Source organism: Grampus griseus, assembly GCF_964374135.1.
Source record: "Grampus griseus genome assembly, chromosome: X".
NCBI classification, from domain to species: Eukaryota; Metazoa; Chordata; class Mammalia; order Artiodactyla; family Delphinidae; genus Grampus; species Grampus griseus.
Genome location: NC_138999.1, coordinates 15,734,265 through 15,749,955, shown reverse-complemented (window position 1 = coordinate 15,749,955; position 15,691 = coordinate 15,734,265). Strand labels below are relative to the sequence as shown.

General features: G+C 42.8%; 2 protein-coding genes across 6 annotated transcripts in view; both read left to right on the top strand.

Annotated features, from left to right (window-relative positions):
• ADGRG2 (adhesion G protein-coupled receptor G2) overlaps positions 1 to 1,901 on the top strand; it is a gene marked incomplete at its 5' end in the record, with an annotated part of 73,927 nt that extends 72,026 nt beyond the window's left edge. For all 3 annotated transcript variants that reach the window (XM_082681514.1, XM_082681516.1, XM_082681515.1), the window contains one exon: positions 1,308 to 1,901. In XM_082681514.1, the coding sequence (XP_082537640.1) occupies positions 1,308 to 1,492 (185 nt within the window). In that variant the 3' untranslated portion in view covers positions 1,493 to 1,901. The remainder of the gene's footprint in view (positions 1 to 1,307) is intronic.
• A 6,239-nt stretch (positions 1,902 to 8,140) lies between these two features.
• Positions 8,141 to 15,691, top strand: part of PHKA2 (phosphorylase kinase regulatory subunit alpha 2) — an 81,724-nt gene continuing 74,173 nt past the window's right edge. For all 3 annotated transcript variants that reach the window (XM_082681078.1, XM_082681077.1, XM_082681079.1), the window contains exon 1: positions 8,141 to 8,252. In XM_082681078.1, the coding sequence (XP_082537204.1) occupies positions 8,175 to 8,252 (78 nt within the window). In that variant the 5' untranslated portion in view covers positions 8,141 to 8,174. The remainder of the gene's footprint in view (positions 8,253 to 15,691) is intronic.

The following is a 15,691-nucleotide window of genomic DNA, read 5'->3' as shown; positions in this document are numbered from 1 at the left end:
CAGAAAAAGAAGCTGGAAGTTTAACAGTTTGTTTATTATACCAGGTCAAATTGTTCCTGCACAAGAATGTCCTCGAACCAAAATGCCTAAATCAGAACAGCAGCCTCGGACAGTCACTTGCCCATCGCTATGCCCAGAGGTGGAGCTGTGTTAGCCACATCCGTCACCTAGTGTGTGTGAATACTACCTATTTCAGTTATGCCTTGGAGGCTTGGCTACTAGCAGCCGTGTCACTCAGTACACAGGGCCACAAGCTCACAGTTTGGAAGAGACATCACACGTTGACTCTTTCGCTTCTGAGCCATGTAACCTTAAGCAAAGCACTTACTTTCTGACACCTTAGTTCCATCATCTGTGAAATGGGGATAATAATAGCACTCATCCCGTAGGGTAGTAAATGAGATAATTCTTATAAAGTTCTCAGCACTGCCATTATTAGTATAATTATGGCAGGAACTAACAGTTGGGCTTATTATTCAGCTTTCTACATTGTCTTCAAATGGTGTAACGGTCAAAAAGATGGTGCCAAGGAGCTAGAGGATCTCAGCAGCTGTGCCCACCCCCCCCACACACACAATTCAGGGCCTGCCTGGGATTGGGGAGGCCCACCTGCTCCCTGGCCTGGACTCTGAGGTTGGACTCTGTTGTTTCCTCCTGGGAATCAGTCTTATCCTGATTTAGTCAGAGAGGCTGGTTTAGTGTATGAGAGATGATTTTTTTTCTTGCCAGGACTGTTGTCACTCTGGGTTTCTCTGGTACAAAGTTTTACTTTATAGGAATCTTAGGGAACTGAGAACCTTGTGAGGGATCTCTGTTAACCTTTGGGAGAGACCAGAATATTACCTTAAGTTAAATTATACATACGCTACTACTTGAAGGCAATATATGTTCAACCAGAGTTAGGAAATGGGCCTTTTAAAATCAAAAACATTGCTTTGCTTCATATTTTGACTGTTTCATTTAAAAAAAGCTGCCATAGAGAGCTGGTTTCTGAATCATTCTCCAATTTGTTTTGCTTACTTTGAGTGGTCTTAGGAAAGGAATGAAAAGTAAATAAAATATGACAATATATCAGACATTTTTTTTAAAAAAGACATGCTCTACATGTGCATACTTAAGAATAAAGTGACGTTTGTTTATTTTGAAAATGCTTGCTATAGGAGCAGTTCCACGTGTAGATGTATTTCTGATGTATCTGTGGGGAGGAAGGTGATCTCCGCGTCCTACTCTTCCGCCATCTTCTCCTGTCCCCTGAAAATGCTTTCTGTGGATACTTTATGACGCTGATTTTGTTTTTCCTCATACAGCGAATGCTTCTACCGAGAAGAATGGTTTTTCTTTCAGTCTTCAGAATGGAGACGTGTGCCTCCATGATTTCACTGGAAAACAGCACATGTTTAATGAGAAAGAAGATTCCTGCAATGGTAAAAACCGTATCGCTCTAAGAAGGACTTCAAAGCGGGGAAGCTTACGCTTTATTGAGCAAATGTGATTCCTTTTCCTAAAATCAAAGCATGTTGCTTGACAGTGTGAAAATGTCCAATCTTATTTTTTACACAATGTGAGTTGTATGAAAATCAACTAATTTTATACTCAGCAACTTCTGGAGGAGCATAAGCTAATTGAGCGCAATGGTTGCTATTGGAAGAGGAAACCAAGACGTTATACCATGGTTCTTAGACATTTGTGATTTGGTTTCTCATCCTTCATTTTAAAAGAAGACTGGTTTTAAACAACACACTAAGAATAAGACTCATTTTTAAAAAATCAAAGTAGTTCATTTCCAGCCCCAGTTAAAGATGCTAAGTTATCTTTGATAACATATGAAGCCACTGTTGGCTTCAGCCTGTTGGTGAGTTTCGTCGTGCATGCCTTTGTTGTAAATAAGATAAATTCTAGTGACCCACATGTCAAAAATCTTACTTCTCCATTTTTGGTATTTATTTTCTACTGTGTAAATTTCTTTCTTTGTAGAATCACGGTTGTGCTGTTGTGTCTAATGTGATAATTCAGAAAATCCTTGCTGATTCAGTGACCTCTAAATCTCCTTTTGGAGATTATATGGGATGTGAAATACAGGAACTTCACTGAAATCAAGAAATAATGACGCCAGCCAGACTGGAAAAATGTAAGCGGATAGTGCCACAATTAGCTCATATAGTGCCTTGGAGTGACTTAGAAAAAGGTGCCCCCACTGGGCAGACACAGCCCCATGGGCTCGTGATTTGGCAAACAGAATGAGGGCCATATTTTTGCCCCACTCACCCTCTTGGATGCACCGTTGTTCAGGGTGGCACCTGTACAACCGTACATAGCATCCGATACTGACACCCATCTCCTGACCTCTTCCCTAATCATCAGATTATGGAAGCTGCACCAAGGTGTTTAGCTGAATACCTTGGGCACCGAGAGGGAAGGAACCGTAATCTAGACCATATGGTAGAAAAATCATGATGTGGAAGCGATACATACACTGCCACTTCTCAAATCCCCAGAGCCTTTCAGAAGAGGGGAGTAGAGTAGGATTACTTTTTAAAAGAGATGTACATTAAAAAAAAATCATATTGCTGTTCTTTAAAAAGCAACTGCATGGTACTTTGTTGATTGCTATGACTGGTACACTCTGGCCCAGCCAGAGCTTTAATTATTTTTTTTTAAAGAATTGTCTTGATGAGTGTATAGTGACAAGGGGGAGCAGCTATTGGGAACAGTGAACTATCCTGCAATGCTATTGTTTCCATATGTATCAAACCCTGATTGGTCCTAGTCATAGCGAGTCTGTCTTGCTTCCTACCTACAACTGCTTGAGCAGTGCCTCAAGTATGTCCTTACTAGGAACATTTCAAAAACCTTTAGTTAGGTCTTTCGCCAAGGTTCCCTTGCATATATTTCAAGTGAATGTTGTATCCCAGACTAACCACAGTAATAACGTAATACACTTCTGTGAGTGCTGATTTGTCTTTGCAATATTTCTTTTCCGATTTATTTAATTGTCTTGTATTTATACGTTAAAATTGACAAAAATGTTAAAATTGCCAAAATAAATTTGCAGTTAAGCCCTTTAAGTTCGAGAACTTTCACAAAAGGAAAACATTTGTGATCTCTTTCCCTGGTGGTGGAGCTTGGAAGCGGTAGGACCACCCTGAGGAAGGCAACTCGACAGTAGCATCCTTTGGCAGGCGGCAGGCACGCTGTGACCATGAAGTCGGAGCAAGGATTGTCCTGCCTCCCGCGATTGCTTTCTGAGGTCTCTTTTTCATTTTCCTCTTGCTCTTTCAAGATTATCTCTTTAACACACGTTGACATTGGCTCACACAAGCCCCAGATTTGGATCCCCTCCAAGTGTCTGCTTCCTCAGCATCAAACAGTAGGATTTCAAGAAGGTGAGGATCGGAACTGGGGTTTCTGGGGAGCTGATTAGCATATAGGAGCCACAAATGGGGAAAGCTGGCCTCAACTCCACAAGAGGTGTCTGAGCAATCTCTCCTTCCACGATGCTCAGTTGCCTCAAAGATGTTGAGTACTAATTTGATGAGAGAGGTGGCGAGATACTCTAGATTTGGGGGTGAGATATCAGAAACCAAATCTCCCAAAGCAGATTATGTAAACAAAGTGTACACAAAAGGATACACAATGTCTGACAACCTTTAGGTCCTGCCCCCCACCCCTTATTTTTCCTATTGTGTTTTGTGTCTGGCTACAGTCCTTAAGCCAAATTCTCGTCTGTATTTTTACTTCAGACAGATAAGGGGCAGGACAGAGAGAATGTTCCTGAGAAGCACCCTCCTTTGGCTTTCAAATTGGTCCCACAATCTGAGACTCTACTGAAGGAGACAAAGGTGGTGGCAATATGAGGAGGCAAGGAGTATCACAACAGTGGCCAGTATTTGAAGGAGTATTTTCTCAGAACATTCGAGAATTTTTTTTGTTTCGTTTTGTTTTTCCCCCAAAACACTGCATTCATTAATCCCACAAAGTAACTCTGTTAACTTCAATGAACAGCATCATGATTGTTCTCAGTAAAAAGGGTGAAATGTCTTCATTGGAGATACTGGGTTGTGTCTAATGAGGTCACCTAGGAGGCAGGTTAGTTTGTTGAAGGTCATTTCCACAAAGAGCTAATTTACTGAACAAGCAATTTATCAAATGGACTAGTGCGTTGTCACTTTGTCTCCATAAGAGCATTTTAAGGACTATTGAGTTTTTCTCTGCTTCAGCTCCTCGCTACTGCGGTTGGAGTCTGAAGGATGGACAGGAGAAAGATAAGACTGAGTGGACATAAGAACATCATCTTGAACGGGAAGAATTCTTAGCAGTATATTCTTTTTTCTTTTCACCTTAGTCTCTAGGTACAGCATCAAAAAGTTGGGGTGGGGCTTCCCTGGTGGCGCAGTGGTTGAGAGTCCGCCTGCCGATGCAGGGGACACAGGTTCGTGCCCCGGTCTGGGAAGATCCCACATGCCGCTGAGCGGCTGGGCCCGTGAGCCATGGCCGCTGAGGCTGCGCGTCTGGAGCCTGTGCTCCGCAACGGGAGAGGCCACAACAGTGAGAGGCCCACGTACTGCAAAAAAAAAAAAAAAAAAAAAAAAAGTTGGGGTGGACAAAAATTGAATACATTCTTCCAGAATGTGTTCTTTTAAATATATTTATAGGACTTCCCTGGTGGCGCAGTGGTTGAGAATCCGCCTGTCAATGCAGGGGACACGGGTTCGAGCCCTGGTCCGGGAAGATCCCACATGCCGCGGAGCAACTAAGCCTGTGCGCCACAACTCCCGAGCCTACGCTCCAAGAGCCCGCGAGCCACAATTACTGAAGCCCAAGTGCCTAGAGCCCGTGCTCTGCAACAAGAGAAGCCACCACAATGAGAAGCCCGTGCACTGCAATGAAGAGTAGCCCCCGCTTACCACAACTAGAGAAAGCCTGAGCGCGGCGACGAAGACCCAATGCAGTCCAAAATAAATAAATAAATAAAAATAAAATATTTATAGATATATACCTCGCTGTGAAGAAATCTTATGCTCCCTGGCGTTTCTCTCTTTACCTCTCAGTCTCAAACTAGCTGCAGGAAGCTGGAGCAGAGATATATTCAGCATTCTTTAAAATATTTTGATAAAAAACAAAATGATCTCCAGTCAACTAAAATTAAATTGTCATAGAAATTATTTGGCAAATTGGCTATTTTCAGCAAATTAATTCAGAACGGACCCTCTCTTCTGTGTCAAAGATGGCGTGCTTTTCTTTAGAGTCAAAGACCTGAACCCTCCAAGAGAAACATTTGTTGGTTTCCACCTTGGATGGTGACATGTGGCTCCCTGGGAACTTCCTTGGCAGAAGCCCCCCATGGCAGGACAAGGGGCAGACCCTCTGGTTGGGGTCAGAGAAGTTATACATGGTGCTACCTAAGGGTCTAGTTTCAGACTTTCATCTTTATAAAGATCATGAATCAGCTTCAGAAACAACAGCATACCCCATCACATTCCATATCTGATTCTTAACAAACATTTGAGAAATGACTCGGAGATGGGTTTCTATTGGGACACAACCAGAGAACGTTTTCATGGATATAGGGACGAAGATATGGAGGTTTTATATCTCAGGGACATAGAAATCTAAGATATGAGTCTGATTTTTATATAGCAGAGCTTGTAGTCCAAAAAGAATCACTGAAATTTGCTTGGAGATTTAAAAGCTAAAAAAGTAATAGCCTTCCTTCTTTTTGGTTTTATTCCTGAATTTCAAGCTTATTGAAAAATACAGCTTATATGATAATATACATTAAAGCATAGACCAAAGCCTAAGAATGTAGGCTGGCTATGCACCAAAAGAGGTATATGTGTGTAGCAGAATTTACAAAGAGACCAAGAGACTGAAAATGTTTCTATCCTGGATGGAAATGTCAGGTAATATGTAAAGGTCATCAGTTATTTTCCCCTATGGCTACAAAATGGACCCTTGAAGAAGAACTCACTGTGAACAAAGGCAGTAATGAAAGGAAGCAATAATCCCAGCTTTTAGTTACAGTATATGTGAGAGTTCTGTAAGAGTACATATTCACATTCCAAGAGATTTAATGGTGATAACTTAATGTCTAGTTTTATTTACCCCTAGACCATAGCAAATTTTGCATGGAGGCGCATCATGTGGATTGCTGCATTATTTAAGAGCCAATAGTAAGAAAAAGTGAGATAATGGGTTTGGTGCTTTAGTCGAGTGACACAGATTCATGTTATGGAATTTTGAAAATGAACTTGGTTAAGGATGATACATAGGGGACCCAGCTGAACATGACTTATTTTCTTTCATTCATTCATTCATTCAGTACCAATTGAGCTACAACTACATGCTCAACACTGTACCAGGTACGGTAGGAGATACCAAAACTGTTTCAATGAGTAACTTACAATCCAGTTAGAAAAACATGCCTCACGTGAAAACAATATGGGCAGTACATTGTTGTCAAATGATGATGGAACCAGCTGTGATTCATGAAGTACTTTCCTATGAGCCAAGCATGGTGCTGAGTGCTTTATATTCACCCTCTTGTTCAAAGCCACCCTAGGAGGTAGGTGCTATTATTATCCCCATTTTACAGGTGAGAACATTGAATATCAAACAGCTAAAACATCCCAAAGCTCGCACCACTTGTAAATGGCAGAACTGGAATTTGAACTCAATTTGAACTGACTCCAAGACCTAAGTTCTTACTAAAGAAATTGTTATGGGAATTCAGAGAATGGGGAGAGCTAATAGGGAAAAGCCGAGCAGGCCCTTAAAGCAAAGACAAGCTTCAGATAGGCAAGGAGGAGGAGGCCTACTGGGTCAAGCATACAGTAGATGCATGGAGACTAGCAAAGGGCTTGAGTTAAGGATATTAGCTGAGCTGTCCTCTGGAATTAATATGGGACCAGATTTTGGTGGAAAATGAATAGTGGGCAGAAGATTGTAAACACTGTGGGTAATGATAGGCCACGAGAAACTGTAATGTCGAGTTTCAAGTTGCAGGTCTGGAGATGGACTGCAGGCCAGGCTCGGTGAGCTTCTGCCAGGTGACTAGTGGCGAGGCCGCAGGCGCGGGGGGCAGCTGGGGGACCCTGCTCTGCCCCAGTCGCCCCCTCTCCTCTTCCCCCCGGGCCCCACTACTCTACTTCCGCTCGTGGGCGCAGACGCGCCAGGGGCAGAGCTACTATTATGGTCCGCGGAGGGGCGCCCAGGCAGCCGCAGTGGGCGGACCTATTTCTCCCACCTCTGGCGAGGTTGGCAACCCATTCCGGGGCCCTCTTAGGAAGGCAGCCTTATCCCCCGCCCGGAGTCAGTCCTTTATCTCCGCAGCTGCGAGCTTTCTGCTCCGCGACGGCGCATCTAGGGGCGGTGCTAGAGGGCGGGGCCAGGGATGGGGTTGTAAGCTCATCTCAGGGCTGGGCGGGGCCGCCAGCGACAGAGCGTGTTAGGCGTGTTCTGGGCCTCAGGCCCGGCTCCACGGATTCGGCTCCGCGCCGGGGGCGGGTCCGGGGGCGGGCCCGGGGCGTCCAGATGCACGCGACGGAAGGACCTATTTCAACAGCCCCCGCTGAGGTCGACGGCCGGCAGGGAGATAAGGGGCTGAGAGAGGCAAACGTTCCCGCCCGGAGCCAAGTTCCCCGCTGCTCTCGGGGGCCACCTCGTTTTCCTTCCCCCACTGGCCGCGACTCGGAGGGTTCCGTTCCGCGGCGGGGGCGCGGCCGGGGACTGGGCTGTGTGTCTGCTGCGGCAGGCGGGTCGTATAGAGTTCGCGGCCGGCCCCGAGGCCGTCTCACGACAGCCTGAAGACAAAAAAGGCTCGGCGGGGGCATCGTCGCCCCACGCCCGGAACCCAGTTCCCCACTTCTCTCGCGGGGCCGCGAGAGACCCGCGAGCGTCGGGAGCGCTACGGACCTGGTCAAGGCGGGGCAGCCGTAGCGCCAGCCCCTTTCTCCTCCTCCGCGCCTTTCAGCAGTAAGAAACTCTAGTTGGCTTGCTTTCCAATCATAGTTTGGTTCTGTCGTTTAAAAAAGTCCCTACCTCGTAACGCCGGGCTCCATCTCGAGAACTGACCGAGGCTGTGAGTGCTTGGGAACCGGGCCCGCTCGGCGGCCGCAGCCCGGGCGTTCCACCTCCTTGTAGCAGGTCGGACGCCGAGGCCCCGGAGCAACGCGGAGATGAGGAGCAGGAGCAATTCCGGGGTCCGCTTAGACGGATACGCGCGGCTGGTGCAGCAGACAATCCTGTGTTACCAGGTAAGGAGGAACCACCCCGAACTGCCATCTCGAGGCACTTATTCTCCTACCCAGCCCCCTCTCGTGTGCTGAGACTTTGTAGTTAAGAGGAAATTTCCTCTTTAAATCCGGTCCTTGCTGGCCGGTGGTTACTCCCCACCCCGTCCACTTTACGAGCCAGGGGACCTAAGGGCTGTGCGGCTACACTGCACAGGATTCTTTGACCGCTGTTTGGGATCGAAGATAGAAGGAGACCCCTGGGTGCCCTGGGTACAAAATGCGTCTTTCTGCATTGACTCTGCTGCTTTTGGATGGAAGGAGGTGTGTGTAGGTTGGACAGAGCACACTGAATGAGGATGGTGAGCTCTGGACTGCGAGGACAGTAGACGGGAGTGAAGAAACTCCTGAGGTGTGCATCCCACTCCGGGGTGTGTGGCGACTGCTGCTATTCTGCCCTTGAATTATCTTGTTAGAGACCCACCTGCGAGGGTCTTAGGGCTTACTCTGGTTGCCATTTTACAGATGAGAAAACTGCAGGCCAGAAAGGTTACTGCAGGTAGCAGGGTTAGACCCAGTGCAGGTCTTCTCCCAAGTTGGAGGGCATCTTCGAAGCTGCCCATGTAGTCTGAGGTATGGAATGTCTCCTGTTTTGTATTACCCGGCTAAAGTTATATCTGGGCCCATCATGTAAGACCACTGGACTATTTTTATTCCTAGTGAAGACAACAGCTATGTTGCTTGCCCTCCGTCAACGGCAATTATTTATAGGAGCTCCACGTCAGAGAAGGAAGTGGCCTTCCAGGGTAGAGGCCTGGCCTTCAAGTTGGGAGCCGTGGTCACTCCCAAGCCACTGACCCTTTTCCCTATAGCCAATTTCACAGCCTTGTTTCTTCATTCAGGAGATATTTATTGTGTCCCTATTATGTGCAAGGCACTCTGTCAGGTGCTGGGCCTACAAAGAAGAATAAATACTTGTAGTACAGTCAGATTTATGCGTAGGGAATAGGTCCAGAGTCCCTTGTCTGAAACTCCTGGGGTCAGATGTGGTTTGCAAGTCAGCAGTGTTTGGACTTTAGGAAGGTAATATACATATATATTCTCTAGTAACTGCAGTGAAGTCTAGGCAGCACCCTTAATCAAACACATTATTATTTTCCACATTGGAATATGAAGATTCACACTGAGTAGGAAAAGTAAAGACTGAAAGTAGTTTCACATCAGGTCACCTTTTGCTACCAAACGAGCTTGCTGCAAAATTATGAAAACACTTTAAATTTTCAGAGCATATTGGCTTTTGAAATTGCACATGAAGGACTGTGGTTCTTATTTTGGGAGCTTAGCCCAGTTTGGGGAGCAGGGAGGAGTCCTGGAAGAGACGATGTTCAAGCTAAGAACTGAAGAAGAAGTAGGCAGGCAAGTGGGGGTGATTTTTTTTTTTTGCCTTCCTCTTTGGAATATATTATAATTACTTCTACAAAGTGTTTTAAAAATCCAAGTTGAAAATCCTGGCCCTTCATTACTGTGATGGAAGGGGCTTTAAGGAGAACTGATCAAGCCTGGTTCTTGTGTCACACCTGGGTTTGAATCTCTAGCTCGTCCTTCAACTACAGGTGTAACCGTTTCCCAGCCTCTCTGAGACTATGCCCTTATCTGTAAAATGAGGATATAAACACCTGTGATTACTGCCCAGTATGTTGCCTGCCCCCCGCCCCAGTAGGCAGTTAGCAAATAGTTGAGTGCTGTTGATGGTGTTATGATTTTGATATAGGCCACACATATCCAGGCCACAAGTCCTCGCCTCACCACCCTGGCCCAGGATGCTCTTTTTCCTGAAGGCCTTGATACAGCTACTAATTGCTTTCTGGTCTTTGAACATAATTACGTCTCCTCATGGATTCTGTGAGATCCTTAAGCACAGAGACCTCATCAGTTTCATTCCTTTTGCATCAAGCAGTGGTCCAGGCACATGAAAAGTACCCTTAAGTCCTTGTTGATAAAATATGTTCTGCAGACTCTGAGCCATCCTAATGACCCAGCTATTGATCCAAGCTTACCTTCCCTCAGGAGCAAAAGAACTGTCTTCCCATTAAAGCAAATCTGCAGCATTGGACTTTCCTCTCCAACATTTTAATGATTAAAAAAAAGTTGTCTGAGCCTTTAGTTGTATTTATTTTGGGGGTAGTTCGTGAGAAGCCCTCATGTTTGCCCTGTTTTTCCCTTCCTGACTGCATAGTCAAGCTTTTCTGGTTAACCAGAACACTCCAAGTACGGTTCTGTTGGAAAATCCCGTGAGTCTGCACATGCAGAATCACTCCTTCCCACTTTCCCCCACCTCGCATCCATCCCGCCCCAACAGCTAGTTTTCACAGTTGTAGAGCCCTAACCCATTTAGGGCCTGGTCATCTTTTCTGAGTGATCTTAGGCAGGTCACCTATCCACTGTGTAAGAATGAATGAGCAATTTTATGTTATGCATATTTTACCACAATAAAAAATGAATGAGCTGGACTCTGAATGAGTGGTTTCTAAAGTTTATACTATATTTCCCATCCCCTGTAGATAGGTGCAGATGTTTATGAGGCAGTTTCCATTGTCAACTGGTACCAGGCTGACCTCTTTCTGATTTGTTCGTTTTTTTTAAAGTATAGTTGATTTACCATATTAGTTTCAGGTGTATAACTTGGTGATTCATTAGTTTTATAGGTTATATTCCATTGAAAGTTATTATAAAATAAGGGCTATATTTCCCCGTGCTGTACAAAATATCCTTGTAGCCTCTTGATTTTATACATAGTAGTTTGTACCTCTTAGTCTCCTACCCCTATCTTGTCCCTCCCCCCTTCCCTCTCCCCACTGGTAATCACTAATTTGTTCTCCATATCTGTGAGTCTGTTTCTGTTTTGTTATATTTGTTTGTTTGCTTTATTTTTTAGATTCCACATATAAGTGATAAAACACAGTATTTGTCTTTCTCTGTCTGACTTATTTCACTAGCCTAATACCCTCTAGGTCCATCCATGTTGTTGCAAATGGCAGAATTTCATTCTTTTTTATGGTCGAGTAGTATTCCATTGTATATATACACCACATCTTCTTTATCCATTCATCTGTTGATGGACATTTAGGTTGCTTCCATATCTTGGCTATTGTAAGTAATGCTGCTATGAACATTGGGGTGCATGTATCTTTTCAAATTAGTGTTTTTGTTTTCTTTGGATATATACCCAGGAGTGGAATTGCTGGATCATATGGTAGTTCTGATTTTAGTTTTTTGAGGTCCATACTCTTTTCTGTAGTGGCTGCACCAATTTACATTCCAACCAGCAGTGTGCTAGGGTTCCCTTTACTCCACATCCTCACCAACATGTTATTTGTGGTCTTTTTGGTGATGGCCGTTCTGACAGGTGTGAGGTGGTATCTCATTGTGGTTTTGATTTGCATTTCTCTGATGATTAGTGATGTTGAGCTTTTTAAGTTGACATCAACTTACATTGATTTCACTTGTTAGAAATCAGTGTTAAATATACCAAACTCGTAATTATTCTTTTGTTAGAGGCAATACTTTGTTCAGATCAGCTAGCATATCAACTAATTCCTTTTCCCGTGTCTGTGAAAGAGAATTTTTTCCATTAGTCATTTGCCAAATGTACTTACTGCTAAATAATAAAGATTGACAAAACCAAAAGCCAGTTTTTTAAAAAGAGTAATAAAAAGGCAATCACAATAGATGTAAAATTTTAAATTAACCAGATAATGGAAATTAATTTTTAAAAAATTTTAAAGATATATGTGATTTATAAGACACAAAACAGAGGATACTGAAAGTTTGAAAGTAATTAGTGATATACTAGGCAAGATATACTAGGCAAATATATACTAGGCAAATGCTAGGCAAAAATAAGTTGGAGTAATTATATTGATACTAACATCAGACAGATAAGCTTTTGAAATTTAAAAGAATTCTATTAGGGATTAAGAAACGTTATTACTAGATGATAAAAGGATAATTCACCAAAAAAAATAGAGCAGTTTTAAACCCACGGAATACTAACAACATAGCTTCAAAATGTATAAAGAAAAACTTGACTTAATTGTTAACAAATCCATAACCATAGTGGGAGTTTTTAAATACCCTTCTCTCAGATACTAATAAAGCAGAGAAATAATTAGGACATAGAAAATTTGAACACTGTCATAAGAAACAAACTTGATCAAGTATACATACGTAGAATTCTGTGCCCAACCAGTAGAAAATACTTATTTGTTTCAACCTTGCAAAGTATATTTTTCAAAAATTGATGACAAATTAGAGTATAAAGGAAACCTCAAAAAATACTGAAGAGTCAACTTTATGCATACCACATTTTTTGACCAAAATGCAAGAAAATTAGCAATAAACAATGACTGCTAACGCCCCCCCCCCCCCCGCCAAATATGTTTGGAATCCTACTAAGCCCACTTCTAAATATATTTAAACAGGTAATGGATATGTACGTCATGAATATATACACACACATATATATATGTACATATATGATGTCATGGATCTAAGAAGAAATTATAATGGAAATTATAAAATATTTAGAACTGAATAAAAACAAAGGCATTCCAAATACCAATTTATGGAATATAGCTAAAGTGGGATGTGAAGAGAAGTTTATATCCTGAAATGTATAAGAAAAGAAGAAGGATTTACAAATTAATGAACTCAAGTTGAGAAAAGGACAACAGAGTATACCCAAGGAAATAGATGAAAGGAAATAATAAAGACAAGACCAACAATTAATGTAACATAAAACAAATAATAAAGATTGACAAAATCAGAAGCTAGTTTTTTAAAAAGACTAATAAAAAGGCAAACTTCTGTCAGGGTTGATGGGGGGATGGGAAAAGGGACAAATAGACAATATTAGGAGAAAATGGAAAAATACTATGAACAATTTTGGGCAGTAAATTTGAAAACGTAAATGACAGTTTTCTAGATAAATGTTACCAGTGTTAAAGCAAGAAAAAATTACATCCTAATTAGACTATAACCATTAAAGAAAATTGAATAAGTGAAAAAATTCCTAGTCCAAGATGAGTTTATAGACTAGGACCAAGGAACATTTAGAGGTTTATTTATTCATTCATCTTTGAAGGCTAAGGAATTTGGCTTTTATTCTGAGTGGGAAGGGAAGCCGTGAGAGGGCTTTGAGCAGATGAGTGGCATCATCTGAATGATGTTTGAAAAGAATCACTCCACCGGCTGCGTGGAATATAAGGTGTCAAGATGCACAACAGGGCGACCAGTTAGGAAGCTTCTGCAATTGGAGCATGATGGCTCAGACAAGGGTGGTTGTAGTGGAGACAGATAGGAATGGTTGAGTTTGGGGAAAATTTCATAGGTAGAGACAAGTTTTACTGGTGGACTGAGTGTACGATGTATGGAAAAAAGTCAAGAATGACTCCAAGATTTTTGGCTTGAGTAACTGGTAGGATGGAATTGCCTTTTACTGAGATGGGGAAGATTGTGGAGGAGCAAGTTTCTGGGGGAAGATAAGGAGTTTTATTAATTTCGAGGTGACCATTAGACATCCAAGTGGAAATGGTAAATAGGCAGTTGAATGTATGAGTCTAGAAGTCAGGGGAGAGGTTAGGGCTGGAGATGAAAATCTTGGAGCTGTTGGTACACATATATGTAATGAAAGATAATGAGACTGGATGAGATCACAGGAGTGAGTTAAACAGAGAAGAGATGATATTTAAAGAGGAGCTTTCCAAAAATGGAGAGCTCCGGAAGATGAGGAGGGAACACCAAGGGAGACTGAGAAGCAGCAGATGAGGAAGGGGGAAAACCAGCCAAGGGTGGTTGTCATCCTAGAAGCCAAGTGAGGAAAGTGATTCAAGGAGGAGTATCAGATGGGGGAAAGACTAATAATGGGTCAAAGACAAGTAGCAACAAGACTGAGAAGTGACCATTAGATTTAGCGGTGTGGAAGTTGTTGGTGATCTTGTCATGCAGTTTATGTGAGTATTAGAGGCAGAAATTGGTTGAGGGGAGCTCGAGAAGGGACGAACAAGAGCTAAAGATTGCGTTGAAACGATTCTTTTGAAGAGTCGCTGTAAAGGAGAGCAGTGGTTGGGTGGAGATGTGAGCTTGAGAGGGGTTTATTTGAGAAATTATATATCTGGTAGAAATGATCCAGTAGATAGGGAAAAACTGATAATGCAAGAGTGAGAGTGGGAATTACTGGAGCAGAGAGAGTTTATCCATCAAAACAAGAGGGAAGGCAGGGTACGCGGACTCAGTGTTCTCTTTTGATTGCTTCTGCTTTCTCAGTGAAACACAAGGCACCGTCATTAGCAGAGAGTGAAGTTGGAGAGGAGTTATCAGAGGTTTGAGGAGAGGGGAGAAGGTTTGAAATTGTCCTTTAGGAGAAGAAGGGAATGGATGGTCCAGGGATTTCTAGTATGATTGTTGGACAGCATTAAGGGTCATTAATTTCAAGCAAGTTCAACCAGTATGGCTGTGGTTTTTTTTTTCCAGCTGCGCAGGTGCACCCCCAGCGGTAGGCAAAGAGTCAGATTTAACCAGAGCTCGGGTTTTTGCGTGGTGACTACAATGGAGTGAGAGAGGGGCAAGAGATTAACAGATAACCCCTATCTTAAATAAACTGTTTCAGATAAAAGATAAAGAGGGATAACTACCAACTCCTTTTATGTGGCCAATATCCCAAGATACCATGGCCAAACAAGACGCAATGAGAAATATTATTTATGGAGGAAATTCACTTATAAATATTGATGCAAAAATATAAAGTAAATTATTAATAAAATGAAGCCATCAATGTATTAAAAATACAGCATAATCAAGTAAAGTTTATCTCAGTAACACCAGGAAATTTTCTTTAAGAAAATCTATTAATATAACTTACCATATTAATAAAGGAAAAAAAGCCTGCAACTTTATCTGTAACATTTTCTTTCTTTTTTAAAAAAGGAAGGAATTTGTACCGTTCCTTCATGGTGGAATACTTTCATTTGTTGGATCTGAGTGATGGGTATTGGTTATATTGTTCTCTCTGCTTTCCTGTATGTTCGAGATTTTATTAAGTTGTAAAAATTAAGGCCATATTAATAAACATAGTCTAGGAGTAACCCAGGAGTCAGCTTGGATTTCTTCTTTTCCCTCATGCCCCACCAAAAAGTGAGAGAATGTCCTAATGAATTAGATCACCAAAATCTCTCTGCGCTCCACCCACTTCTGTCCCTGTCCACTGCCCCCACCCGAGTCCAGGCCACCATCATCTCATGCCTGGACTGCCCCTCTAGCCTCCTGATTAGTTCCTTGCTTCCACTCTTGGCCCCTCCTCCCCAGCAGTAAGCAACCTTACATCAGGCACCAGACTACACTGCTCTCCTGCCTACAACTTGCCATGGCTTTCGTCACTCCTAGAATAAAATGCAGAGTTCTATCAA